The sequence below is a fragment of the Hippocampus comes genome, unplaced genomic scaffold (genome assembly GCF_001891065.2).
Source record: "Hippocampus comes isolate QL1 unplaced genomic scaffold, H_comes_QL1_v1.1 scaffold212, whole genome shotgun sequence".
Classification (NCBI taxonomy): domain Eukaryota; kingdom Metazoa; phylum Chordata; class Actinopteri; order Syngnathiformes; family Syngnathidae; genus Hippocampus; species Hippocampus comes.
In genome coordinates, this window is record NW_017806011.1 from 296,358 (window position 1) to 320,070 (window position 23,713).

At 41.0% G+C, this 23,713-nt stretch overlaps 1 protein-coding gene across 3 annotated transcripts in view; it reads left to right on the top strand.

Moving 5' to 3' along the window:
* daam1a (dishevelled associated activator of morphogenesis 1a) overlaps positions 1 to 23,713 on the top strand; it is a 58,118-nt gene that overhangs the window by 22,609 nt on the left and 11,796 nt on the right. For all 3 annotated transcript variants that reach the window (XM_019892547.1, XM_019892544.1, XM_019892546.1), the window contains exons 5-21: positions 82 to 176; positions 1,929 to 2,148; positions 2,822 to 2,935; positions 6,901 to 7,011; positions 7,433 to 7,536; positions 7,616 to 7,682; positions 9,863 to 9,980; positions 10,090 to 10,228; positions 10,915 to 10,973; positions 11,413 to 11,600; positions 12,093 to 12,344; positions 13,833 to 13,940; positions 14,034 to 14,131; positions 16,207 to 16,291; positions 18,726 to 18,832; positions 19,146 to 19,234; positions 22,095 to 22,263. In XM_019892547.1, coding sequence (XP_019748106.1) covers positions 82 to 176; positions 1,929 to 2,148; positions 2,822 to 2,935; positions 6,901 to 7,011; positions 7,433 to 7,536; positions 7,616 to 7,682; positions 9,863 to 9,980; positions 10,090 to 10,228; positions 10,915 to 10,973; positions 11,413 to 11,600; positions 12,093 to 12,344; positions 13,833 to 13,940; positions 14,034 to 14,131; positions 16,207 to 16,291; positions 18,726 to 18,832; positions 19,146 to 19,234; positions 22,095 to 22,263 — 2,123 coding nt within the window. The remainder of the gene's footprint in view (positions 1 to 81; positions 177 to 1,928; positions 2,149 to 2,821; positions 2,936 to 6,900; positions 7,012 to 7,432; positions 7,537 to 7,615; positions 7,683 to 9,862; positions 9,981 to 10,089; positions 10,229 to 10,914; positions 10,974 to 11,412; positions 11,601 to 12,092; positions 12,345 to 13,832; positions 13,941 to 14,033; positions 14,132 to 16,206; positions 16,292 to 18,725; positions 18,833 to 19,145; positions 19,235 to 22,094; positions 22,264 to 23,713) is intronic.

Consider the following 23,713-nt stretch of genomic DNA (forward strand, 5'->3'; position numbering starts at 1 on the left):
TATATATATATATATATAACATATGTATATGTGTGTGTGTCTGTGTGTGTGTGTGTGTGTGTAAAACTGTTGTCATGTCAGAGAAAGACCCTGCTGATTATGGAGGACGGGGAAGAACAAGGAAGACAAAGGGTTGTAGAAGGCCTTAAAACAGCTCTGAGGACACAACCCATGAGGTACATCAAAATTATTTGTGACATGTACACTATAGTCTCATATTGTATGTTTTTTATGAGGTACATTTTTGATGACAATGCAGGTCAGTTCAGATTTTATTTTATTTTTTTGCACATTTTTTTTTTTTTTTAATGCATCAGATATTTTTTTCATGCAATGTGAACAGTGCAATTCGTTTTTTTTTTTTTCTTTTTCAAAATTGACAACGGCCTCTTTCATATGTGGATATAAATCACTTATGTATACGATGCGTCTGCAGTGTGAACGCTCATCTGAACACATCTGCTGGTCAAGGGAGTGTGCTTGGGAGACTACACACAATCATCCATCAATCTGTAAAGTTTATGGTGACAGTGTTACTTTTGCATTTCACTGTAATTTAATCACACCTGAAACATGAAGCATAAACTGGACGTTTGTGGTGATCGTGAGGAGATCAAGGAGCGGTGCATCATTTTTTCATGCGTGTCACATCACGGCCACATTCCGTTCACATTAAGGCTTCTATACTGTACACCGTTACAGTCGGCTATTGTGGCCGACTGTCCAGTCGCCCCCAACATCGGCGCATTGGCCCCTAAAAGTGATGTCAGTACACAGTGCAACAGGCTGACCGTCGCACCAACTGCCAGTAATTTTAGAAAAACTCCCAGGACTTCTGCGCTCTCTCCCGTCTTCAATCACCAGTCTAATTTTACATGTGGGCTTTAATGACACGTCAAGGAGGGAGTCTGAGGTGACAAAATTGGATTTTAACAGTTTCTTTCAGCTGTTGGGTGGCTTTGGAAAGTCTGTTTTTATTTAGGGGCCCCTCTCCTCCCTGCCACTGGATCAGGGCGCTTCAGTGCCACAATCCCAGCCCAAACTGTTCTTCTCGATCCAAAACGCCACCTTTTCTTAGCACTATCCCCCTCACGAGATCCCCCTACAAGCCGCAGCTATTACTTCCGCCCTGACTGGACAGTTTCTCTGTTCAAACCATCGCAGGCAGATATTTCCCCCACAAACAAACATAGCTATTTCATCAGTGATAAGCTTTTATCGGTTAACACTTCCCTTCCCTGTGACCATGAGCAAAGACAACTTTTAAACCTTTTAAATTGCTTTTAAACAGCATGTCTCACAGCCAACTCATAACAGAGGACATCTCCTAGACCTGGTTAAAACCTACGGCCTGTCTATTATTGTCCTGGCTGTGTCAGAACACAAATGTGTAGACCACCAATTTTAATCATCAGGAAGCCCCAGTGAGAACAGTGAGGAACCACTCCCTTACCAAATTTTATCAAGATTTTAAAGAGCACTCTTGCTAACGTTTGACTTAAACACGGTGATTTTATTGTTGATCATTTTAACAGGAATTTTAAAATCAACATTCAACTCAGTCGCTCCACTTTTGCATACAACTATAAAAATAAAGACAATACCAATGTGGAGAAAAGATGTAACGCCAACGACAACACTCTTCAGCTGCTTTATTCATTCAGGAGCTGCTATCGGCCATACCTCATGCACAATCACCCAACACACTGACTGCCGGCTTTAGCTAACCTGACATACACAATGACAAAGCAAATAAAGAGCAACTTTTAACTTAATACAACTATTTAGAAGCATGCTGGGAAGTGCGTGACTTCACCAGCGCTCCACTAGCAAAAATATATTTTTTTAAAAATAGCGCGTCAAACTATATGTCCTCTTTAATTTGATGTATGTTTTACAGATGCGCCTTTCTGCTTGATGTCTGACAGGTTTGTCACAAGGTTTATTGACTTAGATGGCCTATCGTGTGTCTTGAACTTTCTCAAGTCAATGGACTATGAGACAACAGAGTCTCCGGTTCACACGTCATTGATTGGATGCATCAAGGCTTTGATGAACAATTCACAAGGCAGAGCTCATGTCCTGGGACACAGTGAGAGCATCAACATCATTGCACAAAGTCTTGCCACAGAAAACATTAAAACCAAGGTACCTGTATGCAAGCATCACATTCTACTTATTACTTATTTATTTGAGTTGCCCCCACGCCCTAAAAACACACACACATACAGACACAAACAATAACAACAAAAATCTAAAACCATCTGCAATATTGTGTGTGGAGCATTTGGATGAATGATTGTTTTAAATGGAGGCTCATTTAAAGGAAGGACTGAAGATTTGAATATATTTCCCTTCCTATCCTTGTTTTTCTTTCGTAATCATGTGAAGAAACTCTCGATCAATCACTTGTAATCAGTTATGGAAACTATGAGAAATTGCTCCATCAACCAAAGCAAATTTATTGTTGCGTTGTGTGCAATTTACAAGTGCATAAAATTTGGAGTTTTTTTTAAAACCTTTTGCAAATGTTTCATTTGAACTCCTTTCTATAAGAGTCAGGTATAATTAGAAATAATATTTACAAATGGACGTAAACACATTTAAATGTCACATTTTCACTAATAACTGATTTCATTTTGTCATTCTACATGTACAGTATATGACCTTCATTATAATGACATGACATTTACTAAACGGTTTGTAAATCTCGCTTTTAATATATTTTTTAAAAAGACAAATTTAAGAAAATTCTTAGACACATATTTGAGAATCCAGCCCAGTCTCCTTTCTTACATGAGCTTCCTTCTCTCTCTTGTAGGTTGCCGTCCTCGAGATTCTGGGTGCAGTTTGCCTGGTGCCTGGAGGCCATAAGAAAGTACTTGAGGCCATGCTGAACTACCAGACCTTTGCCTCAGAAAGAACACGCTTCCAGGTCAGATTACGTACTACTTATACTCTATTTTACACCAATATTCTGCTTTAAACACGCTCCAACCTTCGAGTCCAATTTCAGATTCATAGATGGTGGCCTGCACTGGTGCCGTGATTTGTTTTACAGCATCTCTCCCGTCAACTGATTCTCTTACTGGATGAATAAAGTATTGATCTTTCTTGCCATGGCACCATATTATATCACCCTCCAAACACGTTTGACCAATTGATTTTGTTTGCCAGCATGGTTCAGTTCCTTTGAAAGTCAACATTTGAGGCCTTGACGCTCCAATGTGCAATCATATGCGAAGGCCGCAGTGCTCAACCAGTCAATTGCGATCAATCAATAAACCGCGGACTGGTCGCAAATGGACCATGAGGGGTGTAAGGGAAGAGGAAAAACATAATGGGTGTGTTCGTATTATCATTGTTATTATTATTAGTAGTACAGTGGTAGCGCTACTTACGAAATTCATTGGTTCTGGGAGAAATTTAACTAGAAAATGTTGTAAGTGCAGATGCGTTTTCCATGTAAATGCCCGAATTCGTTCCAAGCCCTCCAAAATTCACGCATAGTTTCCTAAAGCATAAAAATGCATCAAAATATGTAGCAAATGCATGTTACAATTAGATTATTGCACAATAAATGAGAGTTGTGCATAATGTAAAAAAACAAAGAATAAAGAATAAAAATGATGGCCATTTAACTTTTAACTGCGTCCTCATTGTTTGCCCTCTTTAGTTCATTTTCTCTCTCAGAAGTGGCTTTTGCCTGGCGTTTTGTAAAGAACTGATCCAAGGATGTTTGCTTTTGTCGGCTTTTAACAATCCTTCGAAAATATCCAAGGCAAACATCAGCATAGTGAGCGATCGCCCGACTGGTGAACACTTTTTCTGGGTGATTCACATTTATGTAAATCTATGGGAACGCCTCATAGCCCGATGGGCAAATGACGAGGACGCTGCATCAACACATTCTATCTACACACATAGACATGTATGGGAGAGGTCCCTCTTAGCCAATGGGATGCCAGGATGATGCTCGGAAATAGCCAATGGCAGAGCAGCTATAAGTATGTTGCGTTCATGAAGCTCGGAGCTGCGAGTAGCAAACGATACTGTATTTTTACCTTTTTTGTGTTGAAATTTCTTTTGTAATAAGAGGCAATATTTTCCTGTTGAGGCATTTCGTAACTTGAAAATTTCGTATGAAGAGACGTTCGTAAGTAGAGGTACCACTGTAGTAGTAGTAGTAGTAGTAGTAGTAGTATATTTTTTGTTAGCGCTCTCTATGGCCAACGCAACCTACAAGTGTCATGTCAACACAATAGAAAAAAAAAGAAGAAAGTAGGTCAGTTTTAACCTATGGTGCATGACCTGCATCACCGGAAGTTGTATGCGATCAGCAGTTGCTTGCATCAGAGCCGTGAAGATCTTAATTCTTTATTCTCATTCAAAGCTTCTTTATTTGATGCACAATGCAACAAGGGCAATGGCAAAAAAAGTGTTTCTGGAGTGGCACTTTAAAACTGTATACATGATCCACAATAGAGATGTTTCTGCACTTTGCACACTTCAAAAGAGCATTCTTGCCTTTTTATATCAGGTCTCCCACTTAGGTATGCAGAGATATATATATATCTATATATTTTTTTTTTACAAACTCGGAGATCTACTGGTCTTGTATCTGGTTTATTTTTCTGCTGCATTCATGTTAAGGGGACGCATGCTCATCATGGTGTGTGCGTGTGCGTGCACGTGCGTGTGTGTGTGTGCGTGTGCGTGAACTGGTTCATCGCAGAAGGCTGACTGCTTGACAAGTAGATCTTGGGTCAAAAAAGTTGGGGCATCCCTATTCTAAGGGGCAAAAATGTTCACGTATATTTACAAGGGAACGTGAGGGTTGCCATTGCAACTTGGATAAAAAGGAAAAATCCTTAAAATCAGTCAATTAGTATTGTTCCTCCAGTAGACTTGTTTTATGCTTATGAGTGTAGCCAACAATAGTGGTCGGTGCCTTATTAACCCTCCTGGTATGTTTGCTTCCCGTTCAATTTGCCCCGGTGCATTTTTTATGATCAAAAAGATGTCAGAACCCAAAAGATCAAGCACTCTTAATTTTTCATTACTAAGTAACTAACACTATTTTTTTTACTACAGAGGGGATTCGGCCGTTGGCCGATCCTTCGGACACAGGTTCTTTTCTTTCTCTAAAATGTGGAATAAAGACCCAACACAGCGACAATTTTTCTTCACTTAATCACAACGCAATACGAATCGTTACTGGCCTCTGTATCCTTTAGACGTCATCAGAGCGCGCCGACAAATACTAAGTACAGTATTTATAAAGACAACATATTCATAAGAGTTGGACAGTCATTCCCTCATGCAAAACATTAACGGAGAAAGCCAAAACCAATCTGATCCGGTTTGGTTGTAAAAGTTAGAATGGTGAGACAGACAAGTCCCCACCCTCCCCAAGCCCCCCACCCTCTGTTGTCTTCAGTCTGATCGTTCATGTGGTGCCAGCAACATAGATATTCGAGAAAACAGATCCTTTTTGATGTTAAAAATGTCCTCTGGGAAGTCCTTATAAAGGTGCGTGTGATAAGGAACAGTAAAGGAGAGAGTGAATCACAGTAAGCAGGAAATACTTACAGTATCCTACATTCTTTCTTTCAAGAGTTTGAACAGCCAACAACAAAGGAGGTAGTAAATCATAGTAAGGAATGAAAATTCCTCTACATTAACAATATATGATACTTACCTATAACAAGTTCAATTAGGACACACCACTTGTTTTTCATCCAAAATAAAATAAAACCAAAAATATAAATGCATGTTCTAATGCACAGGTGTCAAAGTCAAGTCCTGGGGGCCAGATCAGGCCCGCCACGTCATTTAATGTGGCACCCCCCGAAAGAAAATCACGTGCGTCAACTTGCATGATCCTTGCTGAAATCTGTACCAAAATGTCAAATTGTCATGTATAATAAATGTTGAGATTTTGCAATAATTTTGGTACCCTGTTTCCACTCACTTGAACAATAATTGACTATTGTAATTGACTGTTTTACAAACTAGTAATACATTACATTTGGTGTGTACAAGTAATAATGCGATGAGCCAAGATTTTTGTGGTTTCACTGTCGGCCCTCTGAAGGAAGATGTAACCCCAAAGTGGCCCGAAAAAAAATTTGTTACCCCTGTTCTAATGTTTCACCACTTTATCACTTTTGGAAGACAAACATATAAAACACAATCATTTTGTCCTTGGCAGTTGAGATTTTGCAATAATTTTGGTACCCTGTTTCCACTCACTTGAACAATAATTGACTATTGTAATTGACTGTTTTACAAACTAGTAATACATTACATTTGGTGTGTACAAGTAATAATGCGATGAGCCAAGATTTTTGTGGTTTCACTGTCGGCCCTCTGAAGGAAGATGTAACCCCAAAGTGGCCCGAAAAAAAATTTGTTACCCCTGTTCTAATGTTTCACCACTTTATCACTTTTGGAAGACAAACATATAAAACACAATCATTTTGTCCCCTTTGGAAGCAACCGATAAGCAAGAGGACCATGGTTACTTTACGATGGTGTGTTTTTGCCGATCCCAAGACACACACACACACACACACACACACACACACACACACACACACACACACACACACACACACACACACACACAATTCTACTTGATGCAGTCCCCTCTCTTGGACCTTCCTCAGTGTAGCTGCAGCGGCTGGGGTCCTTGGCAGATGCTCCCTCTGTTGGATATGCAGTACATAAATATTGTTTGGATCAATGAAGTGAAATTGGATAACAGAGCCACGTGCATGCCACATTGGTCACTTTGACAAAGTAGTTATGAATGCAGCCACATTTAATAGTTGCTGAGACCTTGCATGATTTGCTTGCACGACATGCCATGGTCTCTATTTTCTGTTTTGTGTGCAGACTCTCGTGGCGGACCTGGATAGAGCCACAGGTCGCTACAGAGATGAAGTGAATCTAAAGACTGCCATTATGTCCTTCATTAATGCAGTACTGAGCCAAGGACCGGGTGAGGTAAAGATACTCCTGTCTGTTGTTTTGAAGGAAATTTTCACACATTTTTGTTCTTCCACTCTACTAAAATTTGACAATGATTTTGTTGTTCACACAGATGTTAATAAATGTTCACTTCTTGACGTTGTTTCTTTAATTTCTCGTTATCGCGGTCGGGTGAAAGTAGCTCATTGGTAAGGACTTGGGCTTTGGAACCAGAAGGTAACGGTTTGAGTCCCACACAAACTAACCAAAGTGAAACTACTCAATAGAGAGATTCGAGTCTCCATTCTGACTACTGTTGAGATGCCCTTGAGCAAAGCACTGGATGAACCCCCCCAGTCTCAGTTCTGTGCAGCACCACTTGCACAACGCAGCATCTCTCATCGTACATGTGTATTTTTTGTATTGTGGTCTTTTGGATGAATGTGTGCATCTTCAGACCAGTTTGGAGTTCCGTATCCACTTACGCTACGAGTTCCTGATGTTGGGCATTCAGACAGTCATCGATAAACTTCGCTCCCATGATAATGCAACACTGGACAGGTGCATAATCCGTGAAAGTCATTGAAACAGCATATTGTGGAAGGCGACCTTCTCACACATTGCATCTGTTGTCTTTCAGACATCTGGACTTTTTTGAAATGCTGAGGAATGAGGATGAGCTTCTGTTGTCCAAACGCTTTGACCGTGTAAGTCTTTTCTCAAATAAAAACAAATCTACTTCTGGTCAGGGGCTCGCCCGCGACCCTTGTGAGGATAAGCGGTTTGGAAAATGCATCGATGGATTGATGGATGATCTTGGGTGCCCTATCAGTCACTCTGTCCCCATTGTTCGGTCAAAATATACAACGGATAAAGAATTACAGAAACGAAACATCCATTCTTTACACCCTGCTTGAAATCTCTTGGCAAATCAGCCACTTTATTAGCCTCCCACCCCGACTGCACTGCACTTATACTATAGCTCACTCATGGACAGAGGAACTCGGTCTTGCGTTGAGATCAGCCCAACTATTTCATCACAATCTGTCAAAATGGCGGTTTTTGAAATAGGCAGTAAACATTTTCAACACTGCTTATCCTGAAGAGGGTCGCTGGAGTTGCTGGAGCCTATCACAGCTGTCTTGGACCGAAAGTTGCATTACTGCCTGAACTGGTTGCGAGCCAGTCGCAGGGCACATATCGAGACAGACAACCACTCAAACCCGCAATCACACTGTCACTGAGTAGCAACCGATCCCACGCTGCCCAAACGCAAGTCAGCCGAGTGTACAACTACACTATCAGCGACGCATTATAAATTAAATGTATTACAGTGTTTCCTCACTTATCGCGGTTAATGGGAACCAGGACCCTGTCACGATCGGTGAAAAACCGCGAAGGAGGGTTGACTCCCTCCCGAGGAAATTTTTGTGTCAGTATATGTGGGTAACAGCATGTTTAAAATATGGAAACAGTATTTATACTTTACATATTTGAGACAAAGATGACAGCAGTACATGTCTTTACTCCAATCTTTAATTATAAAACCTTATACAGTAATTAATATTCAGCAGCATTGCCTTCTGCGAACTTGTGTTAGTGGCGCTCTGACGGTGTAGCCGCCGTTAGCTTCCAGCTAGCTCCTCCTGGCCAGCTATCCCTGCGCAGCCGATGTGTTTATGATAAGACAGTTAATCAGTATTGATGAGGAGGAGGAGGCGAAGAGAGACGTGCTGCTTTTATCGGACAAGCCCAATCACCATCTCTCTTTCTCGCTCACTTTCTCTTGCGCTCTCTCTCTCTCTCTCTCTCTCTCTTCCCTCTCTCCCACATCCACTCTCCCACCTCCTCTCTCTCTCTCTCTCTCTCTCTCTCTCTCTCCCCCCCTCTCTCTCTCACACACAAACACAACAGCGTGACGAGACACTGATCAGAGAGTCAACAGCGTGACGAGACACCAGGGAAGGTGCTGCGCGCGGCTGCGAAGATGCGCAGCCAATCAGCTCACGGGATAAATCCACTCATGCTGTCATTGGTCAATGTCATGCCGGGAACCAATCATGCGTACAGTCATGTCCAAAACCTGAGTCTTTCTGCATTTTTTTCTGAATACAGTACTTTTGGGAGAAAAAAAACTTGATTGTTAGGTTAATGCTGGTAATCTGATGCTAAGAACACATCAGGAACAGGAAGACTCAGGAGGCAAGCATGGTTTTCTTTCTTGCAAGCGAGAGTGCGCTAAAACATGTCTCGGTTCACAATCTCGGAGCAGCTCTCCTGCTGGCTCTGCCATGTAAACCGTTACAGGTTCCGGGGCAACTCTGAAGAGACCGTGTTTGTCTCCTTGCATTTATTGGAAGGATGTCCCTGATACACGATCTTCTAACGGGTGTGGGGAGTATTTTCACATTCCACAACAGTTTCAGTAAATAAGAGTTTCAATGAGAACACACGGTTCATTCCTGAGGTGATCAGACAGCTTCTGCTGGACGTCGTTGGTCTGCGAACACAGCTTGGGATGTCCCTCACATGGTGTCTTGGGGTTGATGTTATCTTCTCACAAGCAACAGTTAATTTCATCAGAAGCCGTTAACTTAACCAAAGGATATTATCTTAAAAGCTAGAACAGGAGCAGCCTAAGCTCTCCCGGTCCGACAAGTCTCCCATTATCAACCTACCCCATTGTCTATGAGGTATTTGCGAAGTATCACTCTGAAACAGGTTTTAAAGTTACACAGAGAGTAAATATGGGATGAAAGAATTAGATTTATTCTGACAGCGATGTAGTGAAGCTGCGATAAATGAAGCGCGATATCACTGTTTTATTATTAATAATAATAATAATAATAATAATAATAATGATAAATGTGATTATGACTGATTTCAGGTTCATATTGAAACTCGAAGTGCAAGCCAGATGTTTGAGTTGATCAGGAAACGTCTGTCCCACACTGAAGCTTACCCTCACCTAATGTCTGCACTGCAGCATTGTCTCATGATGCCATGTAAGGCTTTCTGGCTGTCGACATCTATACAATTTATGCAAACTGATTCAACCTGTATTCGATGCTTGTGGCAATAGTTCCTCACTTACTTATTGTTTTCTGTTCACAGTTAAGCAAAATAGTACTATGGTTCAATATTGGGTACTGTTGGATCGGATAGTTCAGCAGCTGGTTCTGCAGACAGACAAAGGCGAAAACCCAGATGTTGCTCCCCTGGAAGACTTCAATGTGAAAAATATTGTTCGAATGTGAGTATCATCAATGTTTTGGGTTGTGCACTGCTGGTGCCAATAAAATTAGTTGTCCAGATCTATGAAACAAGCAGCGTTTTCCTACAATCCCTTTTAAATTGTTTTGTAAATGGAAGCTCATTTGTATGTTCTCATCTATTTTACAGTTTGACTCTGCAAACAGAGATGCTCAAACTTTTCAGAGTTGAATAGATGGCCATGTTGGCTTTTTAAAATTAGAATTCCCTCTTAACTTGGATGTTCCCTCTCTGACCATGAACATCTTTTGGATGTTCCTTGCTTATAAATAATTCCAAGCTTTAAATAAAATGCGTTTTAAGTTTACATTTAGGTCCCAGAATTTTAGAATTCCTCCTTTGAAAAATAATTCGATTAAAAAAAGTACAGAGCCCGTTTAATCATCCTTACGACCTATGACGTGTATGTGTATGTGTATATATATATATAGATATATATATCTATATATATATGTATATATGTATGTATGTATGTATGTATATTTTTTTTAAACAAATGAAATGTATGTTGTATAATTATTCAATCCTGAAAAAAAGACCATTAAAATATGAATAAGCACAAGTGAAAGTTACTGTATGTACTCTATTCAGGAGGACATCTTTGTGTATGTTACCTAAAAAAAAAAATGTTCCTTGAAACTTGTCTGCTTATGTTTTGCTCAAAAGGCTTGTCAAGGAAAATGAAGTCAGGCATTGGAAAGATCAAGCAGATTCAATGCGAAAAGGTGAGAAACGAACCCCACATTTCTTCTGAGTCTGTTCATGTGTTGACCAAAATAAAGTGGAACATACAGACACCTCGATTTTTTTTTTAAATATCATCAAAACTGAGAAATTCAGACGTAGCTCGAAATCGAAAAGAATCCATATCGCTACCCAAATATCTTATTTTAGGGGTTGTAATGTACTGTTTATCATGAATTAGCAGCCCTTCTACTCACTGCTCCCATGATTTCATTTGAACAGAGTGAAGAGTCACACTCCCCTCAAAGAAAAGGACTATTTATTTACTGCCGTTTGTTACTGCTATGTGTAATGTGTCATACAATTTCTATACTTCTGTCTTTTGAAGCTCTTATCGCTTATGTGTAGCTTACCACACAATTTTAACAGCAGAAGGTTTAATAAATTAAATATTTCAAGACAACTTTTTCCCCACCCTAGATCATCAGGAACTAAAACAACGTTTTGAAAAGAAAGAAAGGGAGTGTGAGGCCAAGAATAAGGAAAAAGAAGACATGATGGCAATGCTGAACAAGTTGAAAGACAAACTGGAGCGAGAGTGCAATGACCACAAGCAAGCCAAACAACAACTGGTGGAACTCTCTGCTCGGCTGCAGCAACCCGGTTCTGTATGTTCGCAACACAACGAGGGAATATTTATCAAGGAGTTGAAACCAACGGGTCTGCATTTCACACTGAAATAATCCTAGGTGCAGTTGACCGATAAAGTTATGCAGGGTTATGCGTTTGAAAATGCATGTGAGATGTACAAAATCAAAACAAATGCATACCAAAAAGAAAAAAAAAAAAACATCCACCGTGTGCTATATATGAAATTAATGGGTGTCCATAACCATAAATGAATCAATTCCAGACAGAGCCACATTTGCCAAAGTAGAATTATGTTGTTTTTTAATTGAACATATTCTGCCCAAAAATCTCATAAAAGGGAATTTAAGCAAAATTAAATTCATTTCAATTACTTTTCCTTTTCTTTATGGCTTTCATTATTTATTTATTTTTTTAAAGTGCGTTTGTCCACTTATTTGAATCAAAATGTAATCTATTTTCTTGCAAGGCAATGATTCAACGAGTGATTGATTATTTACTGCTCTAATTAGGCATCCAGTGTTCCGGGGGGACCTCCTGTGACAGGAGGCAATTTGGTTCCTCTTCTTCCTGTTCCGTCTCCTGCTCTTCCTCCACCTCCTCCCCCACCAGGGGGGCCGCCAGCTTTTGGCATTACTCCATTTGCTCCACCACCTCCACCTCCACCTCCACCTCCAGGGGCTCCTCTTGGAAGTATCACGCAGAAAAATATTCCTCAGCCAACAAACCCAATGAAGTCATTCAACTGGAGCAAGCTACCTGAGGTACAAGTATTGCTGACTGTCATGTTGGTGAGACCCGGGGCTTGTTGTCACATGAGTAAGGTGCCACACTGCAATTTTCTTCTCCACCAGAGGACACAACTAAAATGTGGAATGCTAGTTTTCTTCGTTCGTATGATCAGGGACCGCGTCCTGCCTGAAAAGAGGATACAGGCACACTGTAAGATGAGATAAGAGCCGATGAACCATTTTGCACAACCCAAAGTAAAAAAAATAAATAAATAACTTTATTCATTTCAAATCTACCTTCTTCAAGATAAAAATCCTATCAGTTATATGTGAGGCAGAAGAGCGATTCAGCCATCTTGTCATACTGCAGGAATTGCTCCATCTAAAGATACTTTTCAACCGGAGCTTGGATTAGAAAACACTGTAGTTTGGGGCGAAATATCAATCATTATGGGGTCTGTTGTCATGGATGGGACCCTGAAAGATGCACCCCTGAAAATCAGTTCACGTATGCCAGAATTGCCATTCAGAGGATGAGTCTGACCAGTGAGGAAATGTGTTAATTCGGGTTTGTTTGAATGTTTCTAAGTAGACCTTCCAGTTGTTGACAGTTTCTTGATGAACCAACGCTTTCTTGTTTGTCATTCAATTTAGTCTTGAGTTTTCAGTTGAAGAAATGTAAAACATTTTAGGCTGGGAGCCATGGCCAAAGCGCCAGTAGTCCCTATGCTTGATATGTGAGCCTTTCTTCAATTACTTTTTCAAGGTCAATGATAAACATTTCCTGTGCCTGACTTCAATGCTCACTTTCAAGTGAAATAATAGCAAGAATTTTCCAATCCAGTTTGACATCTTCCACCAGATAGTGAGACAACTTACCCCATGGTGGGGCAACATGCCACATGTTCACACTTATTAAATTGCTTATGATGCTGCACAGACACAAAATATGGAATTGGTATGATAGGAATGAATGAAAATGATATAATAAAATATTGTATACATCTGAGACTTTGGTCTCTCATCTGGTACACATTTTGTTTATGTTGTAAAATCCTGACTACAGAGCTCACCTAATAATAAGCAGCATGCACTACATTTTTAAAGGAATACACATTTTGTACACACATACGCCTCACCTGTCTAGAAGCCACAGGTGCCCACTTTGTAACATGAGATATTTACAAAGAAAGATGGGACACAGAAAGCGGTTTCAAAGGTTAAATAACATACCTTAACTTTACGGTTCATTAAATAAGCCGCAGAGTTGAAAGCGTGTGACAAAATCGCGGCTTATGGTCCAGAAATTACAGTACATGTATGTAATGTATTCCAAGACATATATGAATGACTAAAGTGTGACATCAAGCCCTGGTCTCCCCTACAGGGTTGCATGACATACATAGCACCAATGAATAGGTCATGACAGACCACGAAAATATTGGATGAACTGTGAAAACATGAGCAGTAACTGGACAATTATACCTAACAGATAATTTTTTTATTTTTTTTTTTCCGCAGAGCAAAATAAAAGGCACTATCTGGGCAGAAATTGACGATCTCAAGGCATTCAAAGTTCTGGATCTTGACGAATTCCAGCAGACGTTCTCAGCTTACCAAAGGCCACAAGTAATTTGACGCTTCAGTATTTTGCAACTTGACAACATTTTGGCTGCAAAATGCAAAAAGATCTTAACAGTGAACAATTTCCCTGCTTAACAGAAAGAAACTGATGATGACAGTGCCATTGTAAGGAGAGTCAAAGAGCTCTCTGTGATCGATGGTCGCAGAGCGCAAAACTGCAACATTCTGCTCTCACGGTCAGTGTGTGTAATGAATGAAAAAAGCCAACTAAATAATGAGAAATAGTCATTTCATACTGCTCAAACTGTTATGCTTTAAAACCGTGTCTCCCAATCAGGGGTGCGTGTACCCTTCTGGATACATGAGCACATTGTTGGGGTACAGGGTAACTTTTAATAGTTTATTTCCCAGATCAATAACTTGTGACACAACCGCGCCAAAAGCATGCCAGCCGTGTTTTGTCTCAAGTGCTTTATCAAAGCTCAGCTAATCGATGAAAAGAAAATCAAGTTCAATTTTCTGTTGTGAGGAGACTTATTCGAAGGAGCTCTTTTTTTTTGTGTGTTAAATGCTATCTGAGTTCATCCATGCATCCATCCATCCATTTTCTGACCCACTTATCCTCTCAAGGGTCGCGGGGCATGCTGGAGCCCTATCCCAGCTGTCTTCGGGCAGTAGGCGGGGGACACCCTGAGCCGGTTGCCAGCCAATCGCAGGGAACACATAGACATATAACCATCGATGCTCACACTCACACCTAGGGACAATTTCGAGTGCCCAATCAACCTGCGTCGATGTCGTCTCCGGCCTTCCTCTGTTAATTTTGGACGTTCTCCTCGGGCCTGCGTGGGTTTTCTCCGGGTACTCCACTTTCCTCCCACACTTCAAAAACATGCATGGCAGGCTGATTGAACGCTCAAAATTGTCCCTAGGTATGAGTGTGAGCGCGGATGGTTGTTCTTCTCTGTGTGCCCTGCGATTGCCCGAAGACAGCTAGGATAGAACTCTACCCCCCCCGCGACCCTTCTGAGGATAAAGAGGATCGGAAAATGAATGGATGGATGCACTCCAATTAGTGATGTTTGGGGAATTTTAAAGAGGGTGTTGGAGTGTTTAAAAAAGTCATTGTTATTTAAGACTAGACATCTATACATAAAGTCTACTTGAAGTTATTTGCTTGTGGTGAGCATGTTCGACGTATTTGATTTGGCGTAAACTAGAGCTTTGGAGGGGCAGATGCTTAAAGTTGGAACTTTTTTTTCTTGTACAATATACAGCAAATACAATGTGTGCCCAAATTGCTCATTTGTGGCCATTCAATATAAATGTATAACTTGCTTGTGAACAGTCGGGTGAGCAAAGTGAGCTCCTTTCATGTAAATGCTAAGATAGAGGTAAAGGCCAGCGCAAAAGATGATGCACAAGAAATAGTAGTCGGACTGATTTTTTTTCTTTCCTCTTTTAGCCTAGGAATAAGCTATAAAGCCATTCTCAAAATCTGATGAAAATGTAGCTTTTTGCTAATGCTGATTGCCAAAGAACTGAAAAGATTTGAAATTAGAGAGTCTCACCTTTCTTTCGGTAGGCTGCATGTTTATAATGCAATAGAACACAAATAATCTGTGGGCCTTGCAAATCAGTCAAAAACAGCGGCGATTGAGGAGTTTGCGCCAATGGCTGGGATTCAATGAAGGCGAATATTGGAGATGTCTTCCACATCCTCTACGGTCAATATTCTCAGGAAAACCAAACTCCATTTCTGCAAAGCATCTGAGGTGTGCCAAGCAGCAAATGTCCCAGAGGGGCAAGAAGGCTCCCCATATAATGCTCTTTTCGCCCCCCCCCAAAAAAAAAAAATTAACCATAATCCTGAGAGTCCATCTGACTAATTTCATGGTTTATTTTTTCGAAGAAAAAAAATACGGCTGGAGGCTATAATAAGAGAGAAGACACCACATTTGAACTAATTACTAAACAGAGGAGTAAGGATGGTTGGGGTGGGGGGGACAGGAGCAGAGCAAAAAAGCGTGTTCGTCTTTGCCGAGAGCCAGGCAGGAAAATTACTAAATAAATAACGTGTGTGTGTGTGTGTGTGTGTGTGTGTGTGTGTGTGTGTGTGTGTGTGTGTGCGCGTGCGCGTGCGTGAGAGATGGGCACCTCGAGGGTGCTCAGCATTATCGTCAAATCAATTAATAAAAGAAAAAAAACGTATGCGCTGCGGGAGGCCGCGCTGTCTGACAAAGAGCAGAACTTGCCAGTTTGTGGTCATAGTCTTTTGTTCTGTTTCTTTTTTTTTTTTTGTATGGCATAGGTTGAAACTAACAAATGGTGAAATTCGCTCAGCAGTTCTATCCATGGATGAACAGGAAGATTTGCCAAGAGACATGCTTGAACAGGTAATGCATCACAAGTAAGTGGTTTATATAAAAAGCAGAGGTGGACATTTTACAACATTTTGATGGTCCGCCATTCGTCAGCGGCCTGTGATCCAAACTGTAATCGTCAGTCGATCGAGTTATTTTAACAATTCCGTCTATTAAATTCATCAGTCTGCCAGTCCTTCACTCAGGCCATCAGTCAGTCAGTCAGTCGGCCAGCCCCCCCCCCCCCAAAAAAAAACCTAACAAACATCACAATCCATCACATGAAAAATCCAGTGTGATTACAATGGGAAATGTAGTACACTATCAGTGGACCTACATCATCCAGGGTGTCTGCCCAAGGATCCCCCCTCCCCCTCCCACACACACACACACACACACACACACACGCACACACACGCACACACACACGTACACATACATTGTAAAAGTACAGGCATCGGGAGCATACTGGTGGCTGCCTGCAGATGTTTAAATTCTGAAAACACCTACAAGTTTTAACTTCAAATTTAAAATGGCTTAAAAAAAATCCAGCTCCGCGTTGTGACCAAGGGTAAAATCCAATCCAAGTAGCTTGCATACCTATTCCTGTCTATGAATACTCGTCATGTGCTTCTGCTCCTTCCTCTTCTTCGTTCATTGGCACATTACAGCTTTGTGATACATACCGGCACCTACTGTACAGGATGCACAAAGTGGTTCGATATATAATCAATGAAAACAACCCTGCTTGTCTTCAATTCAGCCTGCGAACAAATACATGACAATCTTGATTAAATAATTTCACCAAGTTTTAACAGCAAACCACAACCATGAAGGTTTATTTGCAAATGTAGCTACCACTAGTGCAGCTACTTAGTGTCACCCTTCTACTAAGTCATGGACAGGCAACTCTGGTCGTAGAGAGCTGCAGTCTTGCATGTTTTCCATATCTCCCTGCTGCAACACACCGGATCCAAACAATCAGCTCATCAGCAAGCTCTGTAAAAGCCTAATCACTATTCTGATCATTTGAATCCGGTGTGTTGGAAGAGGGAATTTCAAAAACAAGCAGGACTGTGGCTCTCTAGGACCGGAGTTGCCTATCCCTGTACTCAGGTGTCAAAGAGCAAATAAATCAATGTCTGACAAATTTATAAAATTATCGAAGTCTATTCAGTTTAGCGTTGCAGTGAGATTGGCAACAGCAAACTCCATTCAGAGTAAAGAGGAACCTCCCACAGAAATAAGACACACAGGCAGAAATGTATCAAAAAAAAAAATATTGGATATGTATTTTCATAAAGGGTAACTGGGCAACGAAACGGGAATATTCTCCTTTGACATGAAATTCCGTTAACTCCGAACAAGAAAATCAAACAAAAGGACAAGGAAAACAACAACCCCCCCCCCCCCCAAAAAAAAAAAGTTCACTGTATTTCTCAAAGTCCCTAGAGTGCTGAAGGTGTTCAAATCAGATTTTCGCAATTTAAGTTCTGGTACAGGTTTGGTATCAGTACCTATTAGAGTTGGTATCAGATCTGACCCCCAAAATTGCCTGAGATCTCAGATAAAAAAAATAATGGGTTCGTCCAAGAAAAAAATTGAGAAATCTTTTAATTTTCCTAGCACCCTCCAGGGAAACGGGTGGCCATGAAAATCCAAATGTCCCTCGCTGACGTCCCACGTGGCATCAAATCCAGAGATGGTGCAGTTCTATCCCTCGACGATTCTATTAGTCCAAAAAAAAACAAAAAAAAAACCAGCCTGCACTCAATGTGTATACTCCTTTTGTTCCTCTGTTTTATACCCAGCCCTCCCTGATTTGATCAAGTGGCTTGAGTAGCCACATCTGTTGGTTGTGAGGGAAGTGTCGTGTCTGGATTGTCGGCCATTTTTGTGTGCGGCACAGGCTTCTGAAATGGAAGGACACGTCCTTCCACTAAACATCACCGTGTGAAGCCACAATGTGTCTTGCAACTGACTGGCGACCAGTCCAGGGTGTAGTCCACCTTCCGCCTGAAGTCAGCTGGCCAAGGTCAGAGGTTTACAGCAAGATAATGGCCCAGCGCAGTCTCCAGGCTTAAACCACAAGGTGGTTTGAGATGAAATTGACAAATGATTGAAAACAAAGCAACCTGAAAGTGCCACAAGTTTATCAAAATGTCCAGCTTTTCAGAAAAAAATATTTGAGTTCCATTGCAGAAAGAATGCCAAAAGTGGGATGAGCTGCAAAACAGTAAATGCCAAAAGTTTTGATTCCATTTGGGTTTTCGAATAGATTCCATGGCTTCTTTTGTAACTCAAATTGTTTGCTTGATGCTTTCATTTTACACTACAATGAAACATTGAACTGCATGGATTTCAATTAAGAAAAACTGAAAAATATTGGGGTACCCTAAAACTTTCTATTGGTCGTTAAAATTTAACACATTAACATGTAATTCTGTCTTTTTTTTATGTGATGAAGCTTCTAAAGTTTGTTCCTGAAAAAAGTGACATAGAACTGTTGGAGGAACACAAGCATGAACTTGAGCGTATGGCCAAAGCGGACCGCTTTCTGTTTGAGATGAGCAGGTACGCAGTAAAACACAACTGACCACAGTTCATGGAAATGTCTTTTAACATGACTTTGTAACAAAGGACACGTCATGAGTAGCTAGATGAGCGACTTCTTAATCATTTGATTCGCTTATTTTGGTTGGGACTTGAGCTTTCCCTGTCTAAATGCTAAATCTTAACACTTTGGTTTATGAAGAAATTTGTGACAATTCTCTGCTTCACAATTTTCACAACAGACAAAATTATTTATTGTGCTGGGCGCTATTTCACATTAATATTCATATTTGAGCTTCCTTCTAATACTGTATGTCCGACAATTCCCATGCAGGATCAACCACTATCAACAGAGACTCTTGTCTCTTTACTTCAAGAAAAAGTTTGCCGAAAGACTGACTGATGTCAAACCTAAAATCAAAGGTAAGTGAGGAAAAATCCACAATTATTTCGATTACCTCTGTTTTTTTTCCTGACATATCTAAAGTATCTATAAAAGTCTAACGTGTCGATTTGTATTTGCACTTCAGGATTTTCCAGGTTAGTTCCACGAAATAAGAATCGTAAGATCGTTAGATTATTTTTTTCCAAATTGTTTCTCCTAAAGGTTCTCAAGAAAACATCGTAGTGGGAACAAGGATCAGTTTAAAACTGTGCATGATTGTCTCACAGTGGCAGTAGCTTAAGCAGGGAAGCACAGATTTCTCTTTCCCCAGACACCTTCATCCAATTTTCCGAGTCGTTTCCAGGCCAGCCAAGAGGCAATCTTTCCAATGTATCCTTGGTCATCCCAAAGGATTCATCTCAGTTATACATGACCCAAACACCTCACCAGGAGGCATCCAAGAGGTATTGTAACTCGGCGCCTATGCCACCTCATCTGGCTCCCCTCAATGCGGAAAGGCAACGACTCCATGATTATGCTTCTCACCCTGTCTCTAAGGGCGAGCCTGGACACCCTGCAAAGGAAATTCACTTCAGACGAATGTATGACTTTCCTCCAAAAAATGCCCTTCCCGGTCTTACGCTCAATGCCCACAGTGAGCATTTAAGTCCTCCAGCAGAATGAGGGAGACTAGTTGGGGAGCAACAAGAAGGGGCAGACCCTTCTACCGGCAATCATGACCAAACCCTGACACCGGCTGTACAAGGACTGAATAACTTTTCTTCCATAAATCACCCCACATGACCCAAACACCTCACCAGGAGGCATCCCCCCCCCGCCACCCTACCCCACTGAGGGGTCACAGTCAAATGCCTTTAACAGGTGCACAAAGCGCATGTAAACTATTTCAGTGAAATCCCATGCACCCTCCAAGACCCGGACAGATTTAAAGGTTTTCCAATGTTCCAGGGCCAGGATGAAAACGCTGAAAAAGATGAAAAATGCTGAAATGGGGGGTCTATTTCCTGACAGACCCTACGCATCAGCACACCCGAAAAGACCTTACCAGAGAAGCTGAGGAATGTGATCCACTAGTAGTTGCAACACATCCTCCGTTCCTTTTTGTCAAAAATTAGCACCACAAACCTGGTCTGGCAAACCAAAGGCTCTGGGCTCTATTTTTGTAGACAGACATCTTAATTTTTGAGGGGCAAGTCTAGTTTAGTGTGTTTGGAAATTTGGCAGATCGTGCTGCGCCATGCTGGGCATTCCAGCGGACCGAGGCCATTCTTTTTACACGCCCCCAGTTCATCTGACAATTTGCTGACAAATTAAATTCAACTTTAGACCAATTTGGAGCAGGTCTAAGTCGCGGCACAAGTGGTGTAATGCAATTTGATCACGGTGGAGACAAACAGATTCTGCACTCAGCATATATATGTGTGAATAATACATAATCATCACAACAGCATGCATCGAACCATCTAACATATTGTCGAAATCAATTCGTTGATAGCATTATTATGATCATCACCTTTATATAATGATAAGATCACTCCCCTTGGCTGTGGTACAGCAATGCTGGTTGGGGAACGATTGGGTTAGAAGGCGGTTTCCAAGTGCCTACTTGCCTAGTGGTGCTCTTTGATCACCCTGGCCAACATCATCTGCAAGCGGAGGTCTGGTTGCAGTTCCTTCAACCCGTATCCCAGTGAGGGGCAAACCTTTCCCGGTGTTAGCGATGTTAGCAAAGGATGAGTTACGGTTAGTGTTTATTCAAGTTCACAAACGTTCGGAGACAGATGTGTTTTTTTCTTTTTTTTCTTTTTTTTTTTTTGGGTCGCAAGGAAATTTTAACCATTAACCTTGAACGAAACCTGACAAGAACTCTACATTTGCTGTCTTTGCCAACATTGCAAACATTCACCCCTCAGTTGAATGCAGGTTTTCTCAACGTACTTTGTGCACCTCAATCTTTTACATGCACTCCAACAAGTCTATTTCTCTTTCCGCAATGCCAAAGACTGTGCGCACATCTCATGCTAAATTTAAAAGCTATGAGATGAGCTGCTTTCATTGGCCAGTAACAGAGTTTGTTCTGTTCATTCCCACAACAGCGCAAACTCCCCTTTTTGCAAAAATACTAAAAGAACGAAAACTCCACCCATGCACACAGTGAGACTGGGCTTTTCGCTAGACTTGTGCTGGGCATGAAAATAGCGCCCTCTGTGGCCAACGTCGATTTGATGTTGCAAATCATTGTCAACTAAGGTAGCCCCGCAACCTGTTTTCCCTTTAGGATCTCATCCACCCTCGAGGTCCTACATCATGGAACTTTTTAACTCCACAGTGACATCAACCTCAGAGACAGTGGAGCCCATCTTTCAGTTCCCTATAGGCCCAGCCTCCTTGTCTGGATCGAGTAGTGGGCCCCCATGACTCAAAGGGAAACTTGGTCCGTGTTTGCCATGTTTGGCAAAAAAACCCTGAACATCTGAACACCACCTCGATAACATGATGGCTCAAAGAAGAGATTTACAGTATGATTTAATATATTTGATGTCTGATACAAATACAACATTATGTCCTAGCGCTGTTCCATATTGACTGCATATTGACTAGGCAAATTGAAGTCTGATGTATGCAAGCACAATGTTGATTTGTAAAATATGTAATTCTACAGAACGGGTTACCATAGTGCATAGGCGTTCGGTTGATCCCGCAGCGCCAGTTCTGCTTGCCAGACGTGGCCCACCGGGCGGTTCACATTCCACGCTGGGCCCCCATTTATAGTTTGAGAATAGGTTGAGATCGTTTTGGCCCCAAGGCCTCCCGTCATTGGCTTTAAAACTGTGGTTCGAGCGCGATAACATTGCCTTCATGTCTTTGTGTTTTCAGCTTTGTGTCTTGCATCCAGAGAGGTAATGAAGAGCCGAACACTACGTCAACTCTTAGAGGTGGTTCTAGCCTTCGGGAACTACATGAATAAAGGACAGAGGGGAAATGCTTATGGATTTAAAGTTTCAAGTCTGAACAAGATTGCTGACACCAAGTCAAGCATTGACAAGTACGTTTGACATTCTAAAATAAAGTATGCCTTAATAATCTACTGGATAACTATGTAATTTAAGAACCACTGATGTAATCCATTTTAGATGACAGAATGGTATTTTTTTCATCATTAAAATGGTGTTTAAAAAAGTTATTTATAGCAGTGCTTTCCAACTACCTGGCCGGCAGGGTGCACAGATGAAAGAATAGCAAACTGACAGTACTTTCGGTTTATTTATTATCCGAGCCAGAAAAGCGGACAAAAAGGTTGGGAACCACTTATTTATAGAAACTAAGCTCATATTATACCAAGACCAATAGTGTTTGCCAGTAAACCATTTCTAATTGCCTAAGGAGAAGTTTGGCCTTTTCTGCATCTCCCACAATGCATTGCCGCCGCATATATTGAAAGTTTAGTCCCACAAACAAAGCGTCATTTGCTTTTCGTCATGCCGTGCACTAGTGGTGGGAATTCCGGCTCTTTTTAGAGAGCCGGTTCTTTTGGTTCCCAAATGGCTCCTCATAGGAAACGCAGCGAAATTTGGACTCATTTCAACTTAATTGATAGTTCAAAGGCAGCGTGTAGACTGTGCAAGGTTAAAATATCCAATATCAAATTTTAATTTATAATTTGTTGTGTGGTAATCAAAGCTTACTTACCGGTATGTTGTTTTACTGTAAATAGTTAAAAGCTTATAAATATACACAATCAGAGATTGGAACTTTTTGTTGACCTTGTTTTGAGACGGGTCTTTGTTTTTGTACTTTTTAATTTATTTTTTGTAGCACTCCATGTTGTACTCCATGTTGAGTATGTTCAGAACAATATAAATAAAGCCATATAAATAATAAATATTTGATATACTGTATTTTTTTTACATTAGTAATTCGTTTTACACATAATTTTACATCAATTTTGGTAGTAAATTAATTTAAGCAACAAAAAAAACTCAGGAGCCATTTGGGAGCCGAAAGAGCCGGCTCTTTTTAGTGAGCCGAGCCAAAAGAACCGGCTCTCTAAAAAGAGCCGCAATTCCCATCACTACTGTCAGACGAACACAGAGAAGCTCCACCCGCTATATTTATATGGCCACGGAACACTATAACCTTCCACACAAAATAGTTCCAAACAAGTAACAATCGCGTCAGTTTCAGCTTGAGTCGAGCTGTGGACAATGTTGACAGGCTTGCATGCAGTAGCCATACATTGAGCTATGGCTTCAGCAAATTTGTTCTTCGTCGTGTTATCCATTTTCTTCGCTTTGAAATTATCCATAGCTGTCTGTCTGAGACGAGGGGGCGGAGTACCACGTCAGCTGTGTGCTTGGCCATTCAGTGGTATTTCAGACTCGACGTGCTATGATGATAGCTCAGTTTACGACTGCAAAACATACAGGTAACTTTGGTCTTGTCAGTGGAACAATCTGGCAACTTTTTAAAAGTAAACTTTCCATTCATAAACTCTT